The following is a 23,440-nucleotide window of genomic DNA, read 5'->3' on the forward strand; positions in this document are numbered from 1 at the left end:
AATAATAATAATATAGGATATTTATATTGCGCACATATCCACCTTGTTAGGTGCTCAAGGCGCTCCTACATGTATATTACCCGGCTAAGCTAGGCGTTCATAGCGCACACAGATTTTTAAGGAATTACTTCCTACCGGTACCCATTTACCTCACCTGGGTTGAGTGCAGCACACTGTGGATTAGTTTCTTGCTGAAGGAAATTACAACTTGGCTGGGATTCGAACCCACGACCTTCTGTTTCAAAGTCCGAAGACTAATCCACTGGGCCACAACGCTCCAGGATGGGACAGTCACACTAACGAAACCGACCGATAATACATGTATACCACCTGAATTTATGTAGTAGCTTTGATCCGTGTCAAGTCATGTAAAAAAGTACCAGATGAGAGATGTGCTTTGGCCAGCCAAAGCCAGCCTCTCTTGGTTGTTTCCCGGGGGGGCCACTTACATTGAGGAGTGGATACCATGCGCGACCAAAAAAACACGTAAAAAGGATGTCTTTTTCACTATAGGGCACGTTACGTACGTAACGTGATAAGGGTGTCAAAAACACAAAAATAATGAAAAAAGGGTATCTATTTCGCTAGGGAAATTACGTGTTTAGGGTCGAATTTGCGGGGATGATAAAACAAAATTAAAATGTTTTATAAAGGATGTCCTTTTGCCCCAATACTACGTGTTTAGAGTCCTATTTGCGCGAGGTGTAGAAGGTGAGGTCGTACTAAACCAAATAAGGTAAAGCCGACGACCGAAGCCCCGACAATAAAACATTCCTGTACTTGTTTAGGGGTTCATTTCAGGGAATATTTGCCAAAAGTATCGTTTTGTTTCCAATACTTGTTAAGGGTAGTGTTTCACACGCCAATACTTGTTAAGGGGTGCATTTTCAGAATATGGAAATTACGTGTTTAGGGTGCTTTTCGAGACCCCATGGTCGCGCATGGTATCCACTCGTGAATGGAAGTGGCCCCCCCGGGGGTTGTTTCAATGTGTTGGGTACACTTGGGCTGACCAAAATCTTGATCTTGATAGGAAATGGAATTAATCTTGTTTCACTTCAACTTCATATAGCACTGGCATCACACCTATTATTCAGGGGGGATGTTCTACTGTTCCACGTGAATAGCACGATGTCATGGATTTACCTCTGACTAGTGTACTCTTCAATATTGGATTTAACTTTTATTTGCATATTTAGTATTCCAGGGATGCCAGTTTTCCATATCAGGCCTTTTCAAGCTTTTTTGAGATTTCTAATGTATAGCACATACATGTATATGGAGATTTAACAGGTTCAGGGCCCCGTTGTATAAAAGTTACTATTATGGTAATTTTGCCATCCAGTGGTAACTACCATGGTAACAAAGATCAACAGCCAATCAAAATCAAGGATTCCATGTAGGTTACCATACCATGGCAAAGTTAGCATGATGGATTTTTTTTTCTATTATGCAATGTGGTCCTGGCTTCTCTTCAGGCCCAGTGAAATCTGACTCGCATCCCTGCTATTCACAATATAAGAAACAATATCAAAGTTCAATTTGAGGTGCACAGACATGCTCTTCATACAGGAAGATTATATATTCCCAGGTGGATTTCCTTTGACATTGTGGCCTCTGTGATGAATATTCATGGACTTTCAACCAACTGGGATGGTAAATCAATTTACTTACATCCGTTGGTGCTATTAGCAGACTCTGCACAATATTTTAGTGCTGGGAGACAATGATGTGATACATGTACATGTAGTCCTCAAAAGTAGAATTCCTAAATGGCTAGATGTGAAAGTACAAACAATGTAAAAAAAAAAACAAGTTACAATTTAGTTTTACTAAGGAAAATTTTGAAATGAAGGAATGAAGGTTAATTATTATTTTACAAATGAATTCTTAGCCAATCAGATGCATGGATTTCAGTAGCTTATAACAGTTGGCATTTTGTTTCATGAAATGCCCCCTGGTCTTTATTGGCCAATTTTAGTATTGTCCACAATTGTCACCAAATATTATCTGAATATCAATTTTTTTCACCTACAACTTCATGCATTTATTGAGTATGGAAGTGACAACACCAATTTTTTTTTTCATTTCAGTTTTTTTATACCATACAATGTATTTTTAATAGTAGAGCATAACAATATTTTGTCCACAACCCAAAATGGGTGGGAATCGGTCTTTGGGGGCCAAAAATTTGATCACATGAATACATAATTAGCCTCATTGCAGTCAATGTGTTATTGGCCTCAATAGGCTCATGTATGTATTCATGAGGCTATACATTGATGACATCACACTTTGTTACTCTGATTTGACATCTTAAAGGAAACCAAAACCCAAGAAGAGAAGCAATCTTATTGGAAAAGAGTAAAATGAGAGGAACAATTTAAAAAAAAGTTTCATCAAAATTGGTAATGAAATAAGCAAATTATGGACGATCAAAAAGTCTTGTTGTACATGTACTTACTATGTGGATCCTCAAATTGGCAAACATGCTTCAAATGGCTGATTTTGTGGACAACTCTCCATTTGTTTGTACACATATTTTCAGATTTCCCCCTTTATTTTACATATTTTTTATTTTTATGCAATTTGAAAGATAATGAGGAAAATCTGAAATTTTGTGTACAAAACAAATAAGGAGTTGTCCACAAAATCAGCCATTTTGAAGCACGTTTGCCACTTTGAGAATGCCCATAGAAAGTACAGTACAACAAGAGTAACTTTCTTATTTCATAACAGATTTTCATGAAACTTTTTTAAAATTGTTCCTCTCATTTTACTCTTTCCAATAAGATTACTTCTCTTCTCGGGTTTTGGTTTCCTTTAACTATATTTGTTTGATCTCTTTCATGCAGGAACTTGCGGGTACAGCTTGGGTAGACGGTAATAATCTACTAGGTCCTGTTGTGGGGAAGTTCTGCATCGATCTTGCCATAAAGAAAGCCAAGGAAGCTGGTATAGGATGGGTGGTTGCAAAAGGTAGGGGTTTTTGTCACTACAGATGTTATTAAACTTGGTGATGTATTTTACACCAGCAACAGAAAGCAACATAACCAAATTTGAAATTAGACTAGTACTTGGACTGAAGTAGAAATTAAGTTCAGTATTTACAGGTGTAGATTGAAGTTTACACCAACCATAGTACCAGTCTGGATATGATGCTTATACTTGGACAGAAGATGATTTAAAAGTTTGATGTTAACTTGTGTTGGTGTTAGTTTTAATTCTTCACCAGCCGTAGCACCATTCTAGATATGAGTATATTACTTGGATTGAAGTAGATAGCAAGTTCTCTCTGTTCAAACGTTAGCGTTGGTTCAAATTTTTACACCAGGCTAGCACAAACTGGCCTGGGGCCCGTTGCAGAAAGAGTTGCATTTAAGCGCAAGTAAAAAAAAAACAATCGCAAGTCCCAAATGTGCGCTGTTGATTGGTAGAAAAAGTTACGCATGATTTTTAGAGTTGATTGCAACTCTTTCTGCAGCGGGCACCTGTGCTGGTATTAAAGTCACAAGTAATTAGCAATCAATAACATGACCCGTTTTCTAAGCCCACATTAAATGTTGGCCAAGAATGGTAGGCCCAATTTTCACCTCTAATGCCAACTTAACAGGATATCACTTTTTTTCTGATGTGAGGTTGACACCATTGACATGTTTGTAAAATAGAGCTATTTACGGGCTACCCTCAACGTTTTCAATTTTAAGATACAAGGTTTTAATAGATCAACAATATCATATGATACTGTACATGTATATTGTAATAAAGCAAAATATAGTTATCATTGAATTTTATCATGGTCCATACCATAGTGGAGCGTTGTGGCCCAGTGGATTAGTCTTCGGACTTTGAAACAGAGGGTCGTGGGTTCGAATCCCAGCCATGGCGTAATTTCCTTCAGCAAGAAATTCGTCCACGTTGTGCTGCACTCGACCCAGGTGAGGTAAGTGGGTACCTGGCAGGAATTTATTCCTTGAAATGCCACCGCGCTGTAAAAGGCTGCGGGGCTAAAGCCAGGGTAATAATATCCAATGAAGCGCATAGGGACGCATTTGGCAGTGATATGCGCTATATAAGCATGTTGGTATTATTATTATTATTAATATTCCTATACAGGTTCCAATCATTACAGTATTGCCGGATGGTACACGTTAAGAGCTATAGAGCAAGGAATGATTGGTCTCAGTACTACAAACACATCACCTCTAGTGGTGCCTACTAGAGCAAGAAAGGTAAGTGGGAAGGGATGATTGGTCGTAGTACTACAAACACATCACCTCTAGTGGTACCTACCAGAGCAAGAAAGGTAAGAGGGAAGGGATGGTTGGTCTTAGTACTACAAACACATCACCTCTAGTGGTGCCTACCAGAGCAAGAAAGGTAAGTGGGAAGGGATGATTGGTCTTAGTACTACAAACACATCGCCTCTAGTGGTACCTACTAGAGCAAGAAAGGTGAGTGGGAAGGGATGGTTGGTCTTAGTACTACAAACACATCGCCTCTAGTGGTGCCTACCAGAGCAAGAAAGGTAAGTGGGAAGGGATGATTGGTCTTAGTACTACAAACACATCGCCTCTAGTGGTGCCTACCAGAGCAAGAAAGGTAAGTGGGAAGGGATGATTGGTCGTAGTACTACAAACACATCACCTCTAGTGGTGCCTACCAGAGCAAGAAAGGTAAGTGGGAAGGGATTATTCATGAATTTCATAAAAGCATGCCGCAACTTCTGCCCATATTTGTGAGGTCACTACTTTGTCTTGTCCCTGAGATATTGGTGTCGAATGCTATCCATTGATTAACATAAATTGATTGAAAACCTCATTCAAACATCTACTGATCTGTCCTTATTCTTCCCCACATTTAAGATTCATCGTTCAGTTGAGTATTGCTTTGAATATTCAATTTTGACATTGAGTGCGTGCTACAGTGGCTAGACCTAGAGAAAAGAAATGTGGTTCACCTGTGAGGGCCGTTTCACAAAGCTGTTCGTAAGTTAAGATTGACTTTAAGAACTAGTGATCCTTGTTGTGGCCATGATGTTCACCAAAACTATTATTTTCATTGGTGAATAGCACATCAGAGAGGTTCACCAGTCGCTCTTTAACTTACGGACAGCGTTATGAAACACCCACCTGTTCGTGACAATGAATGTTGGTGGGTGAAGTGTGCAAATTGCCAGTTGGTCTATATCTGCATTGTCTTCTTTGTGTTTGGTCTTGTCTCACATGGTCTAATCCTAGTTGCTCTACAAACCATTTGATCTATTTTTTTGTTATTCAGCTCATTTTACCGTTTATCTAATTTTTAGGTAGGCTATACTCTTTTTGTCTTATATCCACTTTGTCTAACAGTACTAGTGTAGAACTGTTTATAAATCAAATATTTATTAGACACAAGTACATAATAAGTAGAAGACAACATGGAATTTAGACCATCCAGTCATTAGCCATTGAAAGGACCACCTGTCTTTCAAGCCTGCAAAGTCGGTATCTCTTTTAATAGTCATGAAGACCAGTGGACCCCGTCTTACAAAGAATTATGATTGATCCAATCAATCCAATTAATTCCTTGAATGCATGAGCGCTGAAAGGAAGCTCGAGCTAAAGCCGGGGTGATAATAATAATAACAACGCGCCTCGAAATAGAATATTTCTAGATAGATGGCGCTATATAAATGCCTATTATTATTATTATTATCGTAACTAACGATATCTATCAGTGTCGCAATGTTTTATACTCGAAATGTGCACAATGTCCTTTGTAAACAAAGAGAAGCACAGTGAATTTTCAAGACAATGATGAATGCATGAAAATACGTCATAGTTAGAAAATATCTTGAACAAACATGCGTAACAGATGTTGACATTGCAGGCAGTCCATAGTTGCGATCGATCGGATCAATCGCAACTCTTTGTAAGACGGGGCCCTGTTTTCTTGTCTCCTTTGGACAGTCTATACAGGTTTCATTGTATAATAATAATAATATGCAACATTTATATAGCGCTTTATACAAATGTTTCTAAGCGCTGCATACTATTACCCCGGCTTTAGCACGGCTACCCTGATCGGGCGCATCGAACATCCGAGGAATTTCTTCCTACCTGGTACCCATTTATTACACCTGTATTGTATCAGCCAAAGTGTTCAATCTCTGCACTTGTTGAGAATAAGACCTCCCTCCTGACACAAATACTGTACATGTATACTGTTTAAACATGTGAATTTTGTTCCTTTGTTATCCATCACAGGCAATGTTTGGAACAAACCCTATTTCGTGCGGTGCACCGGCCGAGAATGGGGACAGTTATGTACTTGATATGGCCACTTCCACTGTAGCGTTGGGGAAGGTAAGTTCTCCTGAATAGATGGATTCAATTCAATTCAAAAATGATCTTTATCGATAATCATACATGTTAACAATCGTACATGAAAAACAGCAAGAGCTGGAAAAACCATGTTTACAAGTTGGTGTTGGCACATTATTAAATACATAGAAAAACCATAGTAAAATACATTTAAAAAGGCTATACATTCAAAAGTTAATACAATTTAAACAAGCATAAAAAGCAATGAATGAATGAATGAATGTAATATGATAAATGATAATGGCAGACTTGAAGGAGAGGAGACTGACACTTATTTAAATGACAAAAAATAATTGTATGGTGGGGTGGGGATGAACTTGTGGAAAAAAAATCACAATCTTAACATGGTACTACAGGGGAGCATATCGTGAATAAATTTGTCAGTATTTTTCACATACTGATGTTATAAGCTACTGAAAGTCCTTGCATCTGATTGGCCGAGAGCAAGTTACATTGTGAAAATCACTGACAAAACTCTTCATGAAAATCTTCTAGTTGTAGAAGGAATTTGAAAAGCAAGATTTGAGTACACATCCAGCCCAAATATTTGAGCTATGAAACACAATTTCAAGAGTTTACTCAAGTGTTAAAGGTCAAGTCCACCTCAGAAAAATGTTGATTTGAATCAATAGAGAAATATCAGACAAGCACAATGCTGAAAATTTCATCAAAATCGGATGTAAAATAAGAAAGTTATGACATTTCAAAGTTTCGCTAATTTTTAACAAAATAGTTATATGAATGAGCCAGTTACATCCAAATGAGAGAGTCGATGATGTCACTCACTCACTATTTCTTTTGTTTTTTATTGTTTGAATTACGCAATATTTCAATTTTTACGAATTTGATAAGGACCTACTTGCCTGAACCAAAAAATGTTGAAATAATGGAATCCCATGTGTTCGGGGAGGAATGAAACTTCATTTCACATAAAAATGATGAGAAAATCAAAATATTTCGTATTTCATATAATAAAATACAAAAGAAATAGTGAGTGAGTGATGTCATTAGTTCCCTCATTTGCATACCGACCGAGATGTGCATAAAACTATTTTGTGAAATGAAGCGAAACTTTAAAGTGTTATAACTTTTTTATTTTACATCCGATTTTGATGAAATTTTCAGTGTTATGCTTGTTGAATTTTTCTCTTTTTATTCAAATCAAGTTTTTGGTGGGGTGGACTTGTCCTTTAAGAATAATAATAGTGGAGCTGTTTAGAAATTTTAGAATTTACAAATAAAATATGAATCTAGCATTGTCCAACAGTTGGAAGGCTGGAATTTGTTTTATTCTTTGCATGTATTATTTGTCCATATTGTGCTGCACCCAACCCAGGTGAGGTAAATGGTCGGAATTTATTCCTTGAAATGCTGAGTATGTGACTGCTGCTCTGTAGGGTAGTTATGCTACATTATTTAACCCTTTGAACCCTAAATTATTAGGGGCGGCGGTGACCCATACCCGGAATTATTTGAACGTACCGACCACATTCACAAACTCCCATGATTCGAGACCCAACGGCATCCTCCCCCCTCTAGTACCTGGACCGGGCCGGCTGAAGTTGTTTACCTCTTCGTAGACCGAGTCTACAAAAAAGAAATATCAACTTTAGTGTCTGTTTTGGGATTAAAACCACTGTTTTCACTAAAGTCAGATATGCTTCCCCATAATAAGCATGTGACCCACCGAGTATTTGACCACACATACCACACGAGCAACCGCATGAAAAGTGGGTCATTTGGGCCATTTTCTACACATACTAGAAAGATGACATTATTTTTTAAAAGATCACCTGACATTTTACCCATGTTTTTGAAGTCACATGGCTCCCTACTGGGTATATGCGCGTTCACTGGTAGGCCGGTATTCCGACCTATCGGGTTCAAAGGGTAAGAGTACCTAGAGACTTCGAATAAATTACATGTAAGTGTTAGATGCTATATAAGCAAGTCTGAATTACAATTATTATAATTTATCTCTCTTTTTTTTGATCTTTCATTTGGATACAGATAGAATTGAATGCTGTGAAAGAGATCCCAATTCCGAACGGCTGGGGATGTGATGCTTCCGGAACGGTGAGTACAGACAAAGGTCACAAGAGGTCATGTGAAGGTCATATAGTTTGAAAAAGTTTATTTTTAATGTATTATCATTACATTGGTATGCCTAGGGTTAATTCTTAAAATTATTGGTTCCCGGTAGTTTAAGTTTGACTTCTGAATTTTGAGTGAGAAATGTATTTTTGCATTGGAAATGCTCAGAGAAAACTGGGACCCGAGTTTTGATTTATGACTGGCTTTATTACCAGCTCTCTTAATGTTATTATTCTCTAAGCATATCCAAGCATTGATGTTCTGACCAGTCCACAGATTATGTTATTCTTTGTACTTATACATTTTGTAATCTGTATTTTCATTCATTTTTCTATTTTCTTTTTATTTATGATCCTAAGTATTGTAAACTCATACATTTCAGCCATTGAATACAGTATGTGCATCATAACTTTTTTTTAAATAAATCATGAATATTTGACCCAGGCTAAATTCGACAACATCAAGTTTTCTGAGGTTGACTTTTTTCTCTTTGATTTTTAGGAGTCTAATGATCCCAAAGCCGTCATATCAGGAGGAGGATTACTCCCGCTGGGTGGGTCAGAGATCGCAGGTGGATATAAGGTAAAATATAGGGAAGTAAATTGCCACTAGGTCCATGCCTACAGGGGTCTGTTTCATGAAAGTTGTCTTTCTCCGACAGTTACCATAGCAACAGTCAGAGGCCAGTGCTTCTTAGCTAATCAAAACTAAGGATTTCACTGAAATAGTCAGCACTGACCATTTAGTCAGTGCTGACAACTTTGATGAAACGCTCCCCAGGTCTTATCCCACGTTGCCTATTCATAGTAACAGTAGGATCGGCAGGAAATTGCCACTCGGTTAAATGCAAATTTTATTGTACCGTAAGGGAACTATTATTCAACCCATTTGGAGAGTTTCCTCAAATATATAGAAATATGGAATTTACCTTAATTTCAGACCTGTCTTATTTCCAAGAGCAAATGCTGGTTATTCTTTTTGCGTTACTTTTTTCTTCAAGCCGTCGACTGTGTGCGGGGGCGATTGAATTATATGGCAATGGTTTTTGGCACTAGTATTCAACCCGTCGGCACTAGTATTCAACCTAGCGATGAAAGGTGGCCCTGTCTCTCAATCTGCCCTTGTCCCATCTGACGATGGACTAGACCATTTGAGATGAGACCAAACAGAATTAGTCAAAGCCAGAGACTTAGGCCTACATAGATATAGATCTAGTTTAGCAATCTAAACCATTTTGAGATTCGCTATCTATCCTCACTAGGTTGAATACTAGTGCAATTCAGTGCAAAAGGTCATCGCCACATAATTTGATCCTCCGTGCATACAGTCGACAGATTGATAAAGAAAATACCAACAACAGATTACCCTGGAAATAACAAAGGTATGAAGTTAAGATAAATTCCCTATTTCTAAATATTTTGGGGGAATTTGTCAAAATCTTTGAATTATGCCGGGTTGAATACTCGTGCCCATACGGTACTTTCTACTTGGTCTGATGCCACATTGGTCAAATCATGCAAGTTTCTGTATACATAAAAAATTATAACCTAATTTTTTTCATTGAATTAACAGTAATATCAAAAGGTATATTTTAAGACTAGCTATTGATACCCAGTTTGCCTCTCCCCCTGTAATATGTTTGACTCTGTGCACTTTGTTTGTTTCTCAGGGCTATGGTCTTGCCATGATGGTGGAGGTTCTTAGTGGCATCTTAGGAGGAGGGGCCTTCGGACCCAACATCAGGAAATGGAAAACAAGCAACCAAGTAGCAAATCTGGTAAGTATAGTGAGTGACTGCATTACCGACCAACCTTGTATTACCAAACACGTGGATCAATCGTCTAGAGCTTTGCAAAACAGACACTAAAGTTGATATTTCTTTTTTGTAGACTAGGTCTACGAAGAGGTAAACAACTTCAGCCGGCCTGGTCCGGGTACTAGAGGGAGGAAGATGCCGTCGGGTCTCGAATCATGGGAGTTTGTGACTGTGGTCAGTACGTTCAAATAATTCCGGGTATGGGTCACCGCCTTTACATTGGGAATTCGAATAGAAAGATGAAATATGGTCAAAAACACAATTTTAAAGTCTTTTCTTTCTTAAAATAATGAAATAAGGTAAAAATAAAAATAGCTGATTAGTTGTTTTATGAATTTTAAGTGATCAAAACGTGTCATTTGCAAATAGCAGTGCGATGGAAGCTGTTATCATTAAAAAGAAATTTAATCATGACAAAAATGCATACCGGTATTATGTATCTACGTTCTTGTAGGTAGATTTAGATTAAGATTTACTTATTTCTGTAAAAAAAATGATATAATCGAAGTAACAGTGTGAATAAATTTTCAAAATAATACATACTCAGAATAATACATAGAGTTCAAAGACATTTCATAACAAATATTGAAGATAAATTAATTGAACTTGCCAAGAAAAGCAGAGCTTATTTGTGTAATTATGATGGAAGTTTGATGAATTTCAAGAAAATATTTTGTTTGATATGATTGAGTCTGATAACAGTGTTAGGTGATAAGACCCACTACCATACATATAAATTTGAAGTGATCTTGCCTTGTAATCAGAAGGCCATGTGTTTGACTCCCACTGAGGCACTGGTTGTTATGTAATACTAATTTAAGAGAAGTGACTTTAGATAACTTCTTTCTGCAAGACATCACAAGATGATGACTCCAGTAACCAGTGGCGTACCTAAGATTTTCAACAGGTGGGGCAAAACTGTCTGCCATAAAATTTGACAAGCCACAAATATAGGATTTCGATTCAGAAAAAAAAATGACAAGAAAAAAAGAAAGGTCTTCAAGCTCGTCAGGGGAGGGGGGGGAGCAGGGATATGTCATTTGCATGGGTTGTGACTCATCAGGGGGGGGGGGCATAATCTGGTTGATTGATACGAGGAAGTGCGCCTCCCCTGCGCATGATCTGACCAATGTGGTGATGCGTTATATACCGCTCACAGCTAGGGAGTTAGTGCAACTCTAATGGGGCGTTGCAAGAAACTTGCGATCAATTGCAAGTCTATTTTCATTCCAGAAATCAAGCACATGCCGTGCATTTAGTTGCAAATTTGCCATTGACTGCTAATCTACTCCATGAAACAAGGAGTGTAATCTGATTTGCTGAAGTAAAAGTGATCAATCAACTGTAAAATTGCAACAGAATAGTTGCGATTGATTGCAAATATGTTGTTGCAATTGATTGCAAATATGTTGTTGCAACACCCCCTTAGTCACACTTCACTTTTTGTGAAACACCCCCCAGATTTTGTCACACCTCTTAATCAAATACATGCGACTTCTTTTGATTCATGTTCCAGGGCCAGATATTTGTAGCGATCAACCCCGAGGCTTTTGCGCCTGGTTTTGAAGGGAGAATGAGCTCGCTCATGGATATGTGTCGGAGTGCTGAACCTGTAAGTTATCAAGCTTTCTTTCCTTTTCAGAAAAATACAGAATCTTGGGATGGTATTGATGTGTCAGTGCAAGAACGCCCTTATAAAAACTATTTTGCGCTTCGCATTGGTGCAGGAACGCCCTTTTGCAATGCACGTCTGCCTGCTGCTAAGGGTGTTTTTTTGCATGTATGCCATGCATAAAAGTATGGTGTTAAGGGCATTCTTGCACCTACACGACAGTTTCATGAAACAGGAATGCCTTTTTTGAGACTAAATATCTGAATTCAGACTTCTTCACCATATTTTTGGCCTTACATAATACTATATCATGTTGAAAATGGATCATTCTAGATGTGGTACGAGACTATCAGAGAAGGAGACCAATAGGTTGTAAATCATTTGAAATTTAAACTCTCTGGCCCGTATTCTGAAGTCAAAGTTTAACTTAAACCTGGGTTTAAAGTTGTGGTTTAAGTATGGATAGCCAATTGTTACATAAATCACTAACAGTAGAGATATTATATTTTAGCTCATTTGGCTCTAAAATCATTCATAATTGTCTAGGAAGTGTAAACAGATGATTCAGGGGCCGCGGAAGCAGTGGGGGGGGGGGGGGGGGCTTCAGCCCCCCACTTTCTTCCAAAAATGTGAAAATTACCATATGATTGTGCTTTTTTGCATGTTCAGCCCCCCCACTTTAGGCTCAGCCACCCCCCCCCCCCTTTGAAAACCGTTCCGAGGTCCCTGTGATTGTCTTCACCATTGATGAATCAGGAAAGAGCACAGTAAACATAAGAAACATACAACTTTATGGAAATTTTGAAATTTTGGGCTTCCCATAATTTTAGCAGAGTTAGACCACAGTCTAAGTTGAACCTGACTTCAGAATACAGGCCTTTGTAGTGTGTTTTGATGTGGGGTCCAAACACCATCTGAAGATGGACAGGAGCATTTTCAGTGTTTTCTGTGATGTTTACATGAATTTCTAATTTGTAGGCAGAGGGAGAAACAGAGGTTCTCGTAGCTGGCGACCCGGAAAGGAAGAACATTGCCAAGGTTGAAAAAGATGGTGGTCTGAGGTATCACAACAACCTATTGAGGAATATGGTATGTTGAATAGATGGATGGATGAATGGATGGATGGATATAGATTGATAGATGGATGAATGAATGGATGGATAGATGGATCGATGGGAGGATGGATGGATGGATGGGTGGATGGATGGGTTGATGGGTGGATAGGAAGATAGATAGGTGGGGGGTAGCTGGTGACCCGGAAAGGAAGAACATTGCCAAGGTTGAAAAAGATGGTGGTCTGAGATATCAGAACAACCTATTGAGGAATATGGTATGTTGGATAGATAGATGGATGAATGGTTAAATGAAGATATAAGGTTCAGAAGGTAGTATTTATTGTCCAAATAAATAAGTGGAAATTTGCATTTTTACATGGTATTGAACATGCATAACTGAGCATGGAGAATGAACATATTTACAGATATCAAACAATCACATATAGACAGTTATGACAAACACCTCCTTAGCATTTGAAACGATTAATGTTATTGACAACCTATTGAAAAATATGGTATGCTTAATAGATGGTTGGATGAATGAATGGATGGATGGATGGATGGAAAGAGGGAGGGATGGATGGATGGAAGAATTGATGGATGGACCGGTGGGTTGATGGATGGATGGATAGACCGATGGGTTGATGGATGGATGGATGGATAGATGGATAGATGGATGGATGGATAGATGGATGGATGGATGCATAAGTGGATGGATGGATGGATGGATGGAAGGATGGACCGGTGTGTTGATGAATGGATAGATAGATTTATGGATGGATGAATGGATGGATAGATGGATAGATGGATGGGTGGGTTGATGAATGAATGGATGGATGTATAAAGAGATTCATAGATAGTTTTTAGTTCACTCATATGTATTTCAATTATATTAAAATCAGTTATTTATATGAATTCAATTCAAACATTCATATACCCTCTCTTAATCCATACAGTCCAGCTATTTAGCTTATGTGCATTGCACCTTTATTTTTCTTTTTTTTTATATTTCCAGGATACCTTAGCAGCAAGTCTCGGAGTGGAGCCCATCAAGAGAAATTAAATTAATAAACATCTCACCTATCCATACACTTGTACTACACAGTCTACATGCACAACAGTAATAGATCTAGAGGAGAATGCAAGATATTATGTCTGCAATTATTGGTAAAGTGGCCTTTTTCATTTGAATGTTACCATTTGCCATTGAATTGATGAATTGAAATTCATCAGTTCTTTTCTCATACAGCCTTCATCTTAATAGAAAACCCAATCATACCCGTCCGTGTTCAAGTCCTTTGGAAGTGCATAGGGACGTCATGTCATAATTTGATATGCACTTTTATACTGTGTCTTATTATTGAATGAGAGCATGAATAACCATGTTATGTTATTAAAAGAAATTAATGAAAAAAATGGATTGAACTTATTAAGGATGCACATAATGGATATTTGCTCAGAGTACAGTAAGATTTTTATATTTGATAGGGTTGTTTTGGTAGTCATAATTTGGTTTAAGATTATATAATGTATAGTTTTAAGGGGAGTTCATGCTAAATACGATGCAGGGCCCTTATCTGTTGGTTTTGTATGGAAACGTGGTGTAGTGGTTCCCACTCTCGCGTCTCAATCTGAGGGCAGTGGTTCAAATCCTACTTCGGGTGTTGATTTTCTTTGGCAAGAAATTCATCCACATTTTGCTGCACTTGACCCAGGTGAGATGAATGGGCCTCTAGTAAGATTTATACCATGAACGCTTTAGCACGTACATGAATGGAGGCCCAGGTAAAGCCTGGGTAATGACATAATACATGTATCCAATGCAATAGCATCACACGATCAGTTGATATTGTATGAGTGATGGAGATAGTTTGGGGAAAAGAAAAATGTAGTGTTTTTAAACTGAGGAATTTCCTTTGAAGAGATAAACAATTTTCAAGTGACAAATTAATTTAGAATATGAAACAACACTTGAGAAGTATTATGTATTTGATTCAAGATTTTATTGCATTAATATATTTAAGTGATTGCCAGAATTGTGTAGCCTTTAATATTTCTTTGTGGAGTCGAAGTGCTCTTAAACATTGCACAAATAAATCATCTATGTTCTTACTGTGGGACAAAATAGCCTGATGAATGTGATATGATTGGTAGTTTAGGGAAATGCAGTGTGCTCATGACCAGAATCATACTCTTCCTTAACAGATATCAATGAATATTTACCATTTTGTCTACCAGAGGCTTCTGCTGGTGCTGCGAAATTTGTGTAGCTTCCTAACATAGACACAGATTATTTGGATTGTGTAGCCTTGGTTTCCCTATGAAAGGCAACTTTCATGTCTCAGGCAACATAGTTATTTTTTTCCAAAGGCATTATCTTTTGGGGTTGTTATCACAATTTCATTCTCTTGATAGTGAATAAAGTACGGTTTGACGGATCAATTTCAAACTTGCTACAAGTATGCATGTACATGTAGGAATGACAATGATATGATTAGGTGTATAGGGTTCGATGGTTGTGACTATAAATTGACACAGTATATGTATATGAATGAATATCGTGGTGATCAGGGGCGGATCCAGGATTTTTCGAAAGGGGGGGGGGGGCGGAGTACATTTTTCCGAGGAAAAAGTTGACAAGCCCCCCCCCTGCAAAAAAAAGGCCTTCACTTTCAAGGGGGGGGCACACCTATGTTTTAACAGCATTTTTACATTACAAATTTTAATTGTGGCCCTCAAAAGGGGGGTTGCACGGGTCGGCTGTGGTCGCCCCTGGATCCGCCAGTGGTGGTGATGGCTATCTGGGTTTTATTATTATGATTAATTACCATTACGTGAATCCTGTGTTTAAAAAATACCCCACCAGTTATAACACAGGAACCCCATTGCCCTGCGTGTTATGTCAATGGGAGGTCAGGTGGGGAATCTGAAACCCCAATTTCAGATTTTGGGAGAGCTTCAATTCTCTCGTTTAAACTGGGGTGGGGTTCATTTGACTGCTGATAAGGCCTTGCGTGTAAGTCAATGGGAACTCAAGTGGGGTATCGACACCCCATTTTCAGTTTTTGGGGAAAGTTAAGTTTTTCTCGTTTAAACTGGGGTGGGGTCGACTGCAGCTGCTGATAAGAGCTGAACAAACACCGCGCTGGAAACCGCAACATCTCTCTCTCCCTCTGCCTGGCCGTATGAAGGTCACTTCTCCTTGGGGGAAGGTGGATAGTGTGTGGTTGTTTACTTAAGAATTACCATTCCTGCTGATATCGGGATGGGGGGGGGGGGCAGTGAGAGAAGCTTGGAATTTGAAATTGGGCTGTCAGAGGAGATCTGTTTTTAAACACAAATTTTCGTAATGACCATTAATATTCCTTTGGGGGATACAAGGTGGGGGCATCAAGAGATCAATGTTCAAGGTCACAGAGGTCATTTGTATTAAATTTCCCCATTCTTGCAATAACTGACAAACAGTGGGATGGACGATCTAGTACATGTGCATGTATCATTGCCATGCATGTATATAGAGGGATTATGATCCTGTTAGATCTGTGGGGTCGTAAGGTCAAACTTCACAGTGGTCATATCTATTTCTTGTGATTACAGAAGATGTGTTATACATATGTTAATATTCTTAGCCTTGCAATTGTGGCGGCAAGAATTTTCAACTGCGTGAAGTTGAGAGTCCATCTTGGTTTACTCGCACAAATTAACATTGTATGTTTGAGTTTCTACCAGAATATCAATGTCGTATTTCCCTCGTGTTTCAGATGTCTATCTCTTATCCATTTTATTTTTGTGTGTGTTTGTATCACAACTCAGAGCTACATGTATGCTATTATCATGTATGATGTTTGTTTTGTAGTATATTTTATATGAAGATTCTATATAGGCCTTCACACAAATTTATGTTATTATGGCCTTCTCTATGTTTTTGAATCAAAAGTTTGATATGTATTCATTGCACTCGGCATCACATTTTGATCATTATTCCACGGAAAAGACAGAGTAACTTTCTGAAAACTCAGGCCTTTGTAGAGAGCCCTGTTTCATGGAACTTGTTATCAATCTCAACTTTAAGAACTTACAATTGAAATCTTCTTAACTGAAATCATGTCATTTTGTTGGTCTGCAAGCCCTGTTTCATGAAACTTGTTATCAATCTCAACTCTAAATTGTATTGGCCAATCAGAATCATGGTTGCATGCACATTTCATCCAAAACACTGTCCAGGAACCAATCAGAAATCTTTTTCATATTTGCACTCATCAGTAAACATTTGTGTTAAAGGTGTCCAAAAGTGATAAGAATTATAGTTTTAACAGACTTAATTCTCAGATTGATCAAAATATAGTTTTACTTTTTTGTTATTGATAGCAGGTTTTATGAGACGGGTCCTCAATCATGAAAATAAAAGAGATATAAAGTATGATTAAAACGCAACTAAAATTATTTCATTATTTCAAAATGTTCCGCAACCATTTATCACTACTGCCTCAGGGTTGAAAATCATGCTGAAAGCCATTTAATGTGTACATTCAAAAGCCTGTAAATGCATGTATAAAAAGTCATGTTCAATATCGTGTATATGCATCTCAGGATCTGAGTAGTAATGGTTTCTTTCCTTATCTCTTTGTGAATGGTTTGTCACAAAGGAAAAAAAAAACAGACTGCAATTGCATTATTACTGAAGTATTTTGGTTAGCTGATTGTTATAATTTTGCAATTGCTTGCCAATATTGTAAAAAAAGAAGAACTCAAGTGATTTGGCATTACAGAGTTATACTCTTGCAGACAATTTTAATTATACATGTAATGGTCTTGTAGTCTTTGCAATGCAGCTATTGTTATTTAAGCAACCTGTATCTTGTGATGGCAACTATTCATGTAATCATTGCATGATATTTATGCGGAGAGGGGTTTGAAAGTTCAACCTAGGAATAAGAGGGAGGAGAGACCTGCTGGTCACAGTTCTGTGTACGTGCCCTTCTAGGCGACTCAGATTGGCTGGCTCCCCTCCAAAAAAAATGCGCCTTTGAATGTCATAGACAGCTATATTGCGCTATACAAATGCTGTGCTCCATCATCATCATCATAAGAACAACCAAAGTCCCCCCGTAATCGAGTGATTTTCTAAGATACAGTGGGCAATTCCATAAAATATGTAAGTCGGAACACCATGAATTTGGGACCTTCATGAAATTTTCTGTCTCTGATTTCTTGTTCTTTTGAGGCTGTAAAGCTCTCAAATGATCATAACTTGGTCAGTTTATGAAGTGAAGTAGAATTTGAGTAAAATGGGGGCCGGATTAACAAAAAAGGTTGATTATTTTATGGAATTGCCCTAGTATATACTGTATAGTGAAATATATTTAATGTGCATATAAAGGGAATGAAATAAGAAACCTATTTTAATCATGTATTAATTATTTGATCATATGTACAAAGTGTGTATGAAAATAGGCCTAGCCTGTTGGATTTGTAGTAATTTATAACAGTTTTAACATTGCAATGAAATATCAATATATTTTAATAGATTAAGTAATATAGTAATAAGTATGGTATTGATTATCTATTAACACACATGTAATACTGAAATCTTTGATACTACACTCTTTGTTCTTTCAAAACTGAAGTTGAAATCTATATTGATGATAGTAAAGTTTTTCATACAATTAATAACACATGAATTATTTTATTTGTAATTGCCGTTTTTTATTGAAGAGACATGATGCACGATTTTTGCCTATTACTGTATTTCCCTCTTCATTTTTCCATGCATATATTTCAGCCCTTTCAGGATTTATATCTATTAAAGCATATATATGATATTTTGAATATGAACATTTTATTTTTTCGATTAGCCAATTAATAATGAGATACAGTATTATACCAGGGGCCGCGGAACGGTTTTCAAAGCGGGGAAAGGGGGGGGGCTGACCATGCAAAAAATCACAATCATATGGTAATTTTAACGTTTTTGTACACGGTTTTGGATAAAAGTGGGGGGGGGGCTGAAGACCCCCCCTTCCGTGGCCCCTGTATATATGTATGTATGTTTATTTGTATATATTACTTCTCATGATAGAGTGGCGGATACTGGAGTGTGAAATGAGGGGCACAAATAGCAGTTCTAGGGCCCGTTGCAGAAAGAGTTGCGTTTAAACGCAAGTAAAAAAATCAATTGCAAGTCAAAAATGCGCGCTGTTGATTGGTTGAAAATCAAGTTGCGCATGATTTTTAGAGTTGCGTTTGATTGCAACTCTTTCTGCAACGGGCCCTGAACATCTAGGGGGTGCAGATTGTAATTTTTCTTTGATTTTATACCTACATCATCCAATGGAAGGGGGTGAGTGTAGCTATTAGACATTAAAACTATTTAATGGATTCTTAAAATTTTTGGGTGTGTAGGGAGATGACACCAAAATACAGGCAAAGTTTGAATTTGGAGTCTGCAGGTCAAAGGTCACAGCTCATTAAATATGCAAGTTGGTTTCCGCATGATTACTTTATGAAATATTCTATAGATTTAAGAGTTTGTGTGTGTGTAGGTAGATGACACCCAAATACAGGCTAAGTTTGAATTCGGAGTCTTCAGGTCAAAGGTCACAGCTCATTATATATGCGAGTTGGTTCAATCATTTTGAATGAATTTCTGATGGCATTAAGCGGGGGCATCTGTGTCCTTTGGACACGTCAAATTTCTAGTTTTGTTTTTATTTTACAAGTTTACAATGGAATGGCATCTTTATGCTTTGTTCAATATCTGTAATATCCCAATCCATAGATATCTGATTCTAAATGAATGTACATTTGCTGTTGTTTTTGCCATTGTATTTCTTTATTTGTTTGTTTTGTTTTTTATCAAATTTATTTTATTATGTATTTTTAGTTTGGCCCTCCCTGTCTTCTCTGCTTCTCTGTGTTCAATCCTCTTAGCTCCTCCCTCTTGGTGTTTGCCATAAATTCGGATCTTTGTCTTTTAAAAATTATGTATATTGACTTTAATCTAAAGGGGCCTTTCAGATGTTTTTATTGTTTTATATTTAAAGAAAACGGTTTGAGTGCAGGTAATTTTTATTTTTTAATCTATATTATACAATCTTCTTATGATTTTATCGTAAGCTTAGATATATTGGTATTAATGTTCAGTTTGTAAACCAATAAAAGGATTATGCCTGAACAATTAACAATTAATCAACTTGGTAACTGTGTTCTTCTTGTTATTCTCATCAGTAAAGCAAAATGTTGCAAAGAAAATAGTGTGTGGTTGTGAGGGTGGGGTGCCATGAGCCTAATTACACCAGGAAGGCAAAAGATATTCGTTCGACCTAACCCATTCGATTTTTTTTTTCAATTTGATATTGCTGATTGACAAAAGTGTATGAATTTGATTGAAAATCTATAACTGATTTCTAAAAATGGTAATTACTGAACTTTGTTTGCCCAAATTGGGAAGATAATGTCAATGACTTCGGAACTATTTTTTGACTGGCGGAAGAATTACAGCTATTTTACTGTTTCAGTTGATGCATTTGATTGCATCATTATCTTCATAAATGGTGATTTATTTTGAAAATGAGCTGGCTACGACACCCTTCTCTGGTCAGATATGGAATGTCAGATATATATCCTGTCCATTGGTAGTAAACATTCAACCCTCGAACTTCCTCATTTTTTAGGTGGTCTGTCTATGACAGATCACCTATTGATTTCGTCAGAATTTTCTTTCTTTATTATTTATTTATTCTTAGCACCTATGTTTGTCGCCAACTTTTCTCGGAATTGGCTGAATCAATTTTGCTGATTTTTTCGTCATACATAGAATCTATCATAGAGACGGCATACTAAGCTTTTGAAGGTCATATGGTTATGATGACGTCATCTACGCGCCATTTTGTAAAATTCTTCATTTGATCATATCTTCATTATCAATTATCAAAAATTAATAATATTTACAGGACATTAACTTCATGTCAAGGGTCAACTGTCAATGTCATCAAAGGTCATGTAGAGGTCATGACGCGCGCGTCAAAGGTAAAAAAATCGTCCAAATGACCTATAAAATTTTTTGGGTACGTTTCAGGTCATTTTAAGCATTTCAAAAATTTGCGCGCGCGTTTCCGCGCGTTACACCTTAACACAACACAGAAAAACCGTTTCTTTTAATATCATTGCATTGCTAATAAAATTCTGAGCAATTTGATACCTTGATCAACCTTCTACAACCATTAATATAGAAATTAACACCCATTAAAGTTTGCAGCACGTGTGCGCGCGAGCTCTCACTATAGGCCATATATGGGCAAAAACATGCCTATTGTAAATTCACTGTAGCTCTTTAAAAAGTCCATTGACCCCCAATTTTTTTTCATATATCGATAGAGTATGAGTTGTAGATTTGATTTCATGTCACCATTGTCCCTAAATTATATCGTGACGTCATCAAATAGGCGCCCAAACTAAAAATTTCATTTTTTTCAAAAATGACGTCATCAAATTTTTGCAAATTTGGCTGTAACTTCTCGAATATAGATCATTTTTCGCCCAGATTTCAATATGTTGTAGTTTATAATGTACTCTTTCTCCTTAGTAAACATAAATATTCGTTTTGAGAAAGGCATCATTGCGTAAAACAGCGATGAAAAGAGGCATGTCATTTTTCCTCATTTTGCGTGTAATCTCTATGGGACATGACTTTTTCCCAAAACTAGATTCGACATTCCTCTATTTCGTGAGCCATATCTCCATTTTTTCTTGTCAGCTTTCATTGAGCTTGAAACATGTTGTAGCTGAGATTCTGGGCTATCGGAAGTGTGCCCTTCATTTTTTGATCAGATGCCGGGATCATGCCCGTATTTCACTTGCAAAATTGGAATTGTAATTCTCAAAATTGCTTACGTGTAATCTGTATGGGGAATATCGTGGCTCAATGGATAACGCATTCGACTTGCTTTCTCGAGGGCGGAGGTTCGATTCCTGGGGTAGAAAAGATGATTTTTTTTTTCATTTTTTTTTTCTTTTTGCCACCTCTTACATGATACTTTATGATAATTAAAAGGTATGAAAGTTAAAATTTAGCAAGATAAAACAGATTATAATTGTTTTTTTCATATCACATGTATTTTGTGTGTAATCTCTATGGGACATGACTTTTTCTCAAAACTAGATTCGACATTCCTCTATTTCGTGAGCCATATCTCCATTTCTTCTTGTCAGTTTTGCCGGAGCTTTTAATATGTTATAGCTGAGATTCTGGGCTTTCGGTAATGGGCCCTCCACTTTTTGATCAGATGCCGGGATCATGCCCGTTTTTCACTTGCAATATTGGAATTGTAATTCTCAAAATTGCTTACGTGTAAAGTCTATGGGAAACATTAATAATCACATTGAGCAATGGTCAAAATTTATTCTTAGGATGTCTAGAATCAAGATTATCAATCATATCTAAATTATTCATTTTATAAATTAGCCGACTCTGAATGAAAAATCATGACAGACCACCTAATTCGTCCGCATGACGAATTAAATTCCTCATTATTTTTTCTTTAATTTTTTGTAAAGTGCAACTTTAACACACGAGTCTATGGGAAATGAATTAGGCCTGTGATACCCCGAGAGAATGATTGTATGGAAGGCTTTGGCGAACAATTAACGCAATCAACGAGACATATAAAATGATGCGTGTCACCTATGTTGCATATGGAAAGCCTAATTGTCTGTGGATCATGCCGAATGGATGCTAGCTTTACATCACGTGTATGCTTTTGCCAGATGCTTGGTGGGAAATAAGCATACCTCTGTTTAAATTTGGTTTGATTTTTGAAATGTCATCATAATTTTGAAATGTCATCATAATTTTGAAAGTTTATGGATGACATAATCCATGAGAATTGGACATATAGCGGTAATAATGTATCACTGATCAGCACAATTTCTAGGTCACATGATCAAGGTCAATGAACTCTGACCATGCTGTAAGCTTATGTTTATGTAATGTCATCATAACTTAAGAAATACATGTGAAACTTGTACATACATGTGTCGATCACTGATCCTTTAAAGGAGAAATCCACCCTGCCGAAATGTTTATTGTAAAAAAAAAAATGGCCAAGGTTTGAGGAAAATCCATCAAAGAAGAAAAAAAGTTATTAGAATTTTAATTATTTGACGTCATATTTTGGCGAGCATTTAAAGGGGAATCCAACCCAAATAAAAACTTGTTTTTATAAGAAACAGGAAAATCAGACAAGTTGATAGGTGAAAGTTTGAACAGTATTGGACAAACAACAAGAAAGTTATGAATTTTTAAAAGTTGTAAATATTGGTAATCACTATACTCATGGAGACTTCAAATTGGCCGCATATGGGATGTCATAGTGATGTAAGGCAAGGACTACTCTTCTATGTACTCCAATACATATTATGGCTAAAATGTCATTTTTCCCAAAAGTTTTATTTCAAATTATATGTTTCTTTCATGAGGACATTAAACAATATACTACCT

At 37.1% G+C, this 23,440-nt stretch overlaps 1 protein-coding gene across 2 annotated transcripts in view; it reads left to right on the forward strand.

The window, feature by feature from the left end:
- The window catches only part of LOC121421756 (uncharacterized oxidoreductase YjmC-like), a 35,194-nt gene extending 19,733 nt beyond the window's left edge, over positions 1-15,461 (forward strand). For both annotated transcript variants that reach the window (XM_041616555.1, XM_041616556.1), the window contains 9 exons: positions 2,856-2,979; positions 4,117-4,232; positions 6,249-6,347; positions 8,376-8,441; positions 8,961-9,041; positions 10,129-10,236; positions 11,792-11,887; positions 12,866-12,976; positions 13,958-15,461. In XM_041616555.1, the coding sequence (XP_041472489.1) occupies positions 2,856-2,979; positions 4,117-4,232; positions 6,249-6,347; positions 8,376-8,441; positions 8,961-9,041; positions 10,129-10,236; positions 11,792-11,887; positions 12,866-12,976; positions 13,958-14,005 (849 nt within the window). In that variant the 3' untranslated portion in view covers positions 14,006-15,461. The remainder of the gene's footprint in view (positions 1-2,855; positions 2,980-4,116; positions 4,233-6,248; positions 6,348-8,375; positions 8,442-8,960; positions 9,042-10,128; positions 10,237-11,791; positions 11,888-12,865; positions 12,977-13,957) is intronic.
- Positions 15,462-23,440: the final 7,979 nt, after the last annotated feature.

Source organism: Lytechinus variegatus, chromosome 9, assembly GCF_018143015.1.
Source record: "Lytechinus variegatus isolate NC3 chromosome 9, Lvar_3.0, whole genome shotgun sequence".
In the NCBI taxonomy this organism is placed as follows: domain Eukaryota; kingdom Metazoa; phylum Echinodermata; class Echinoidea; order Temnopleuroida; family Toxopneustidae; genus Lytechinus; species Lytechinus variegatus.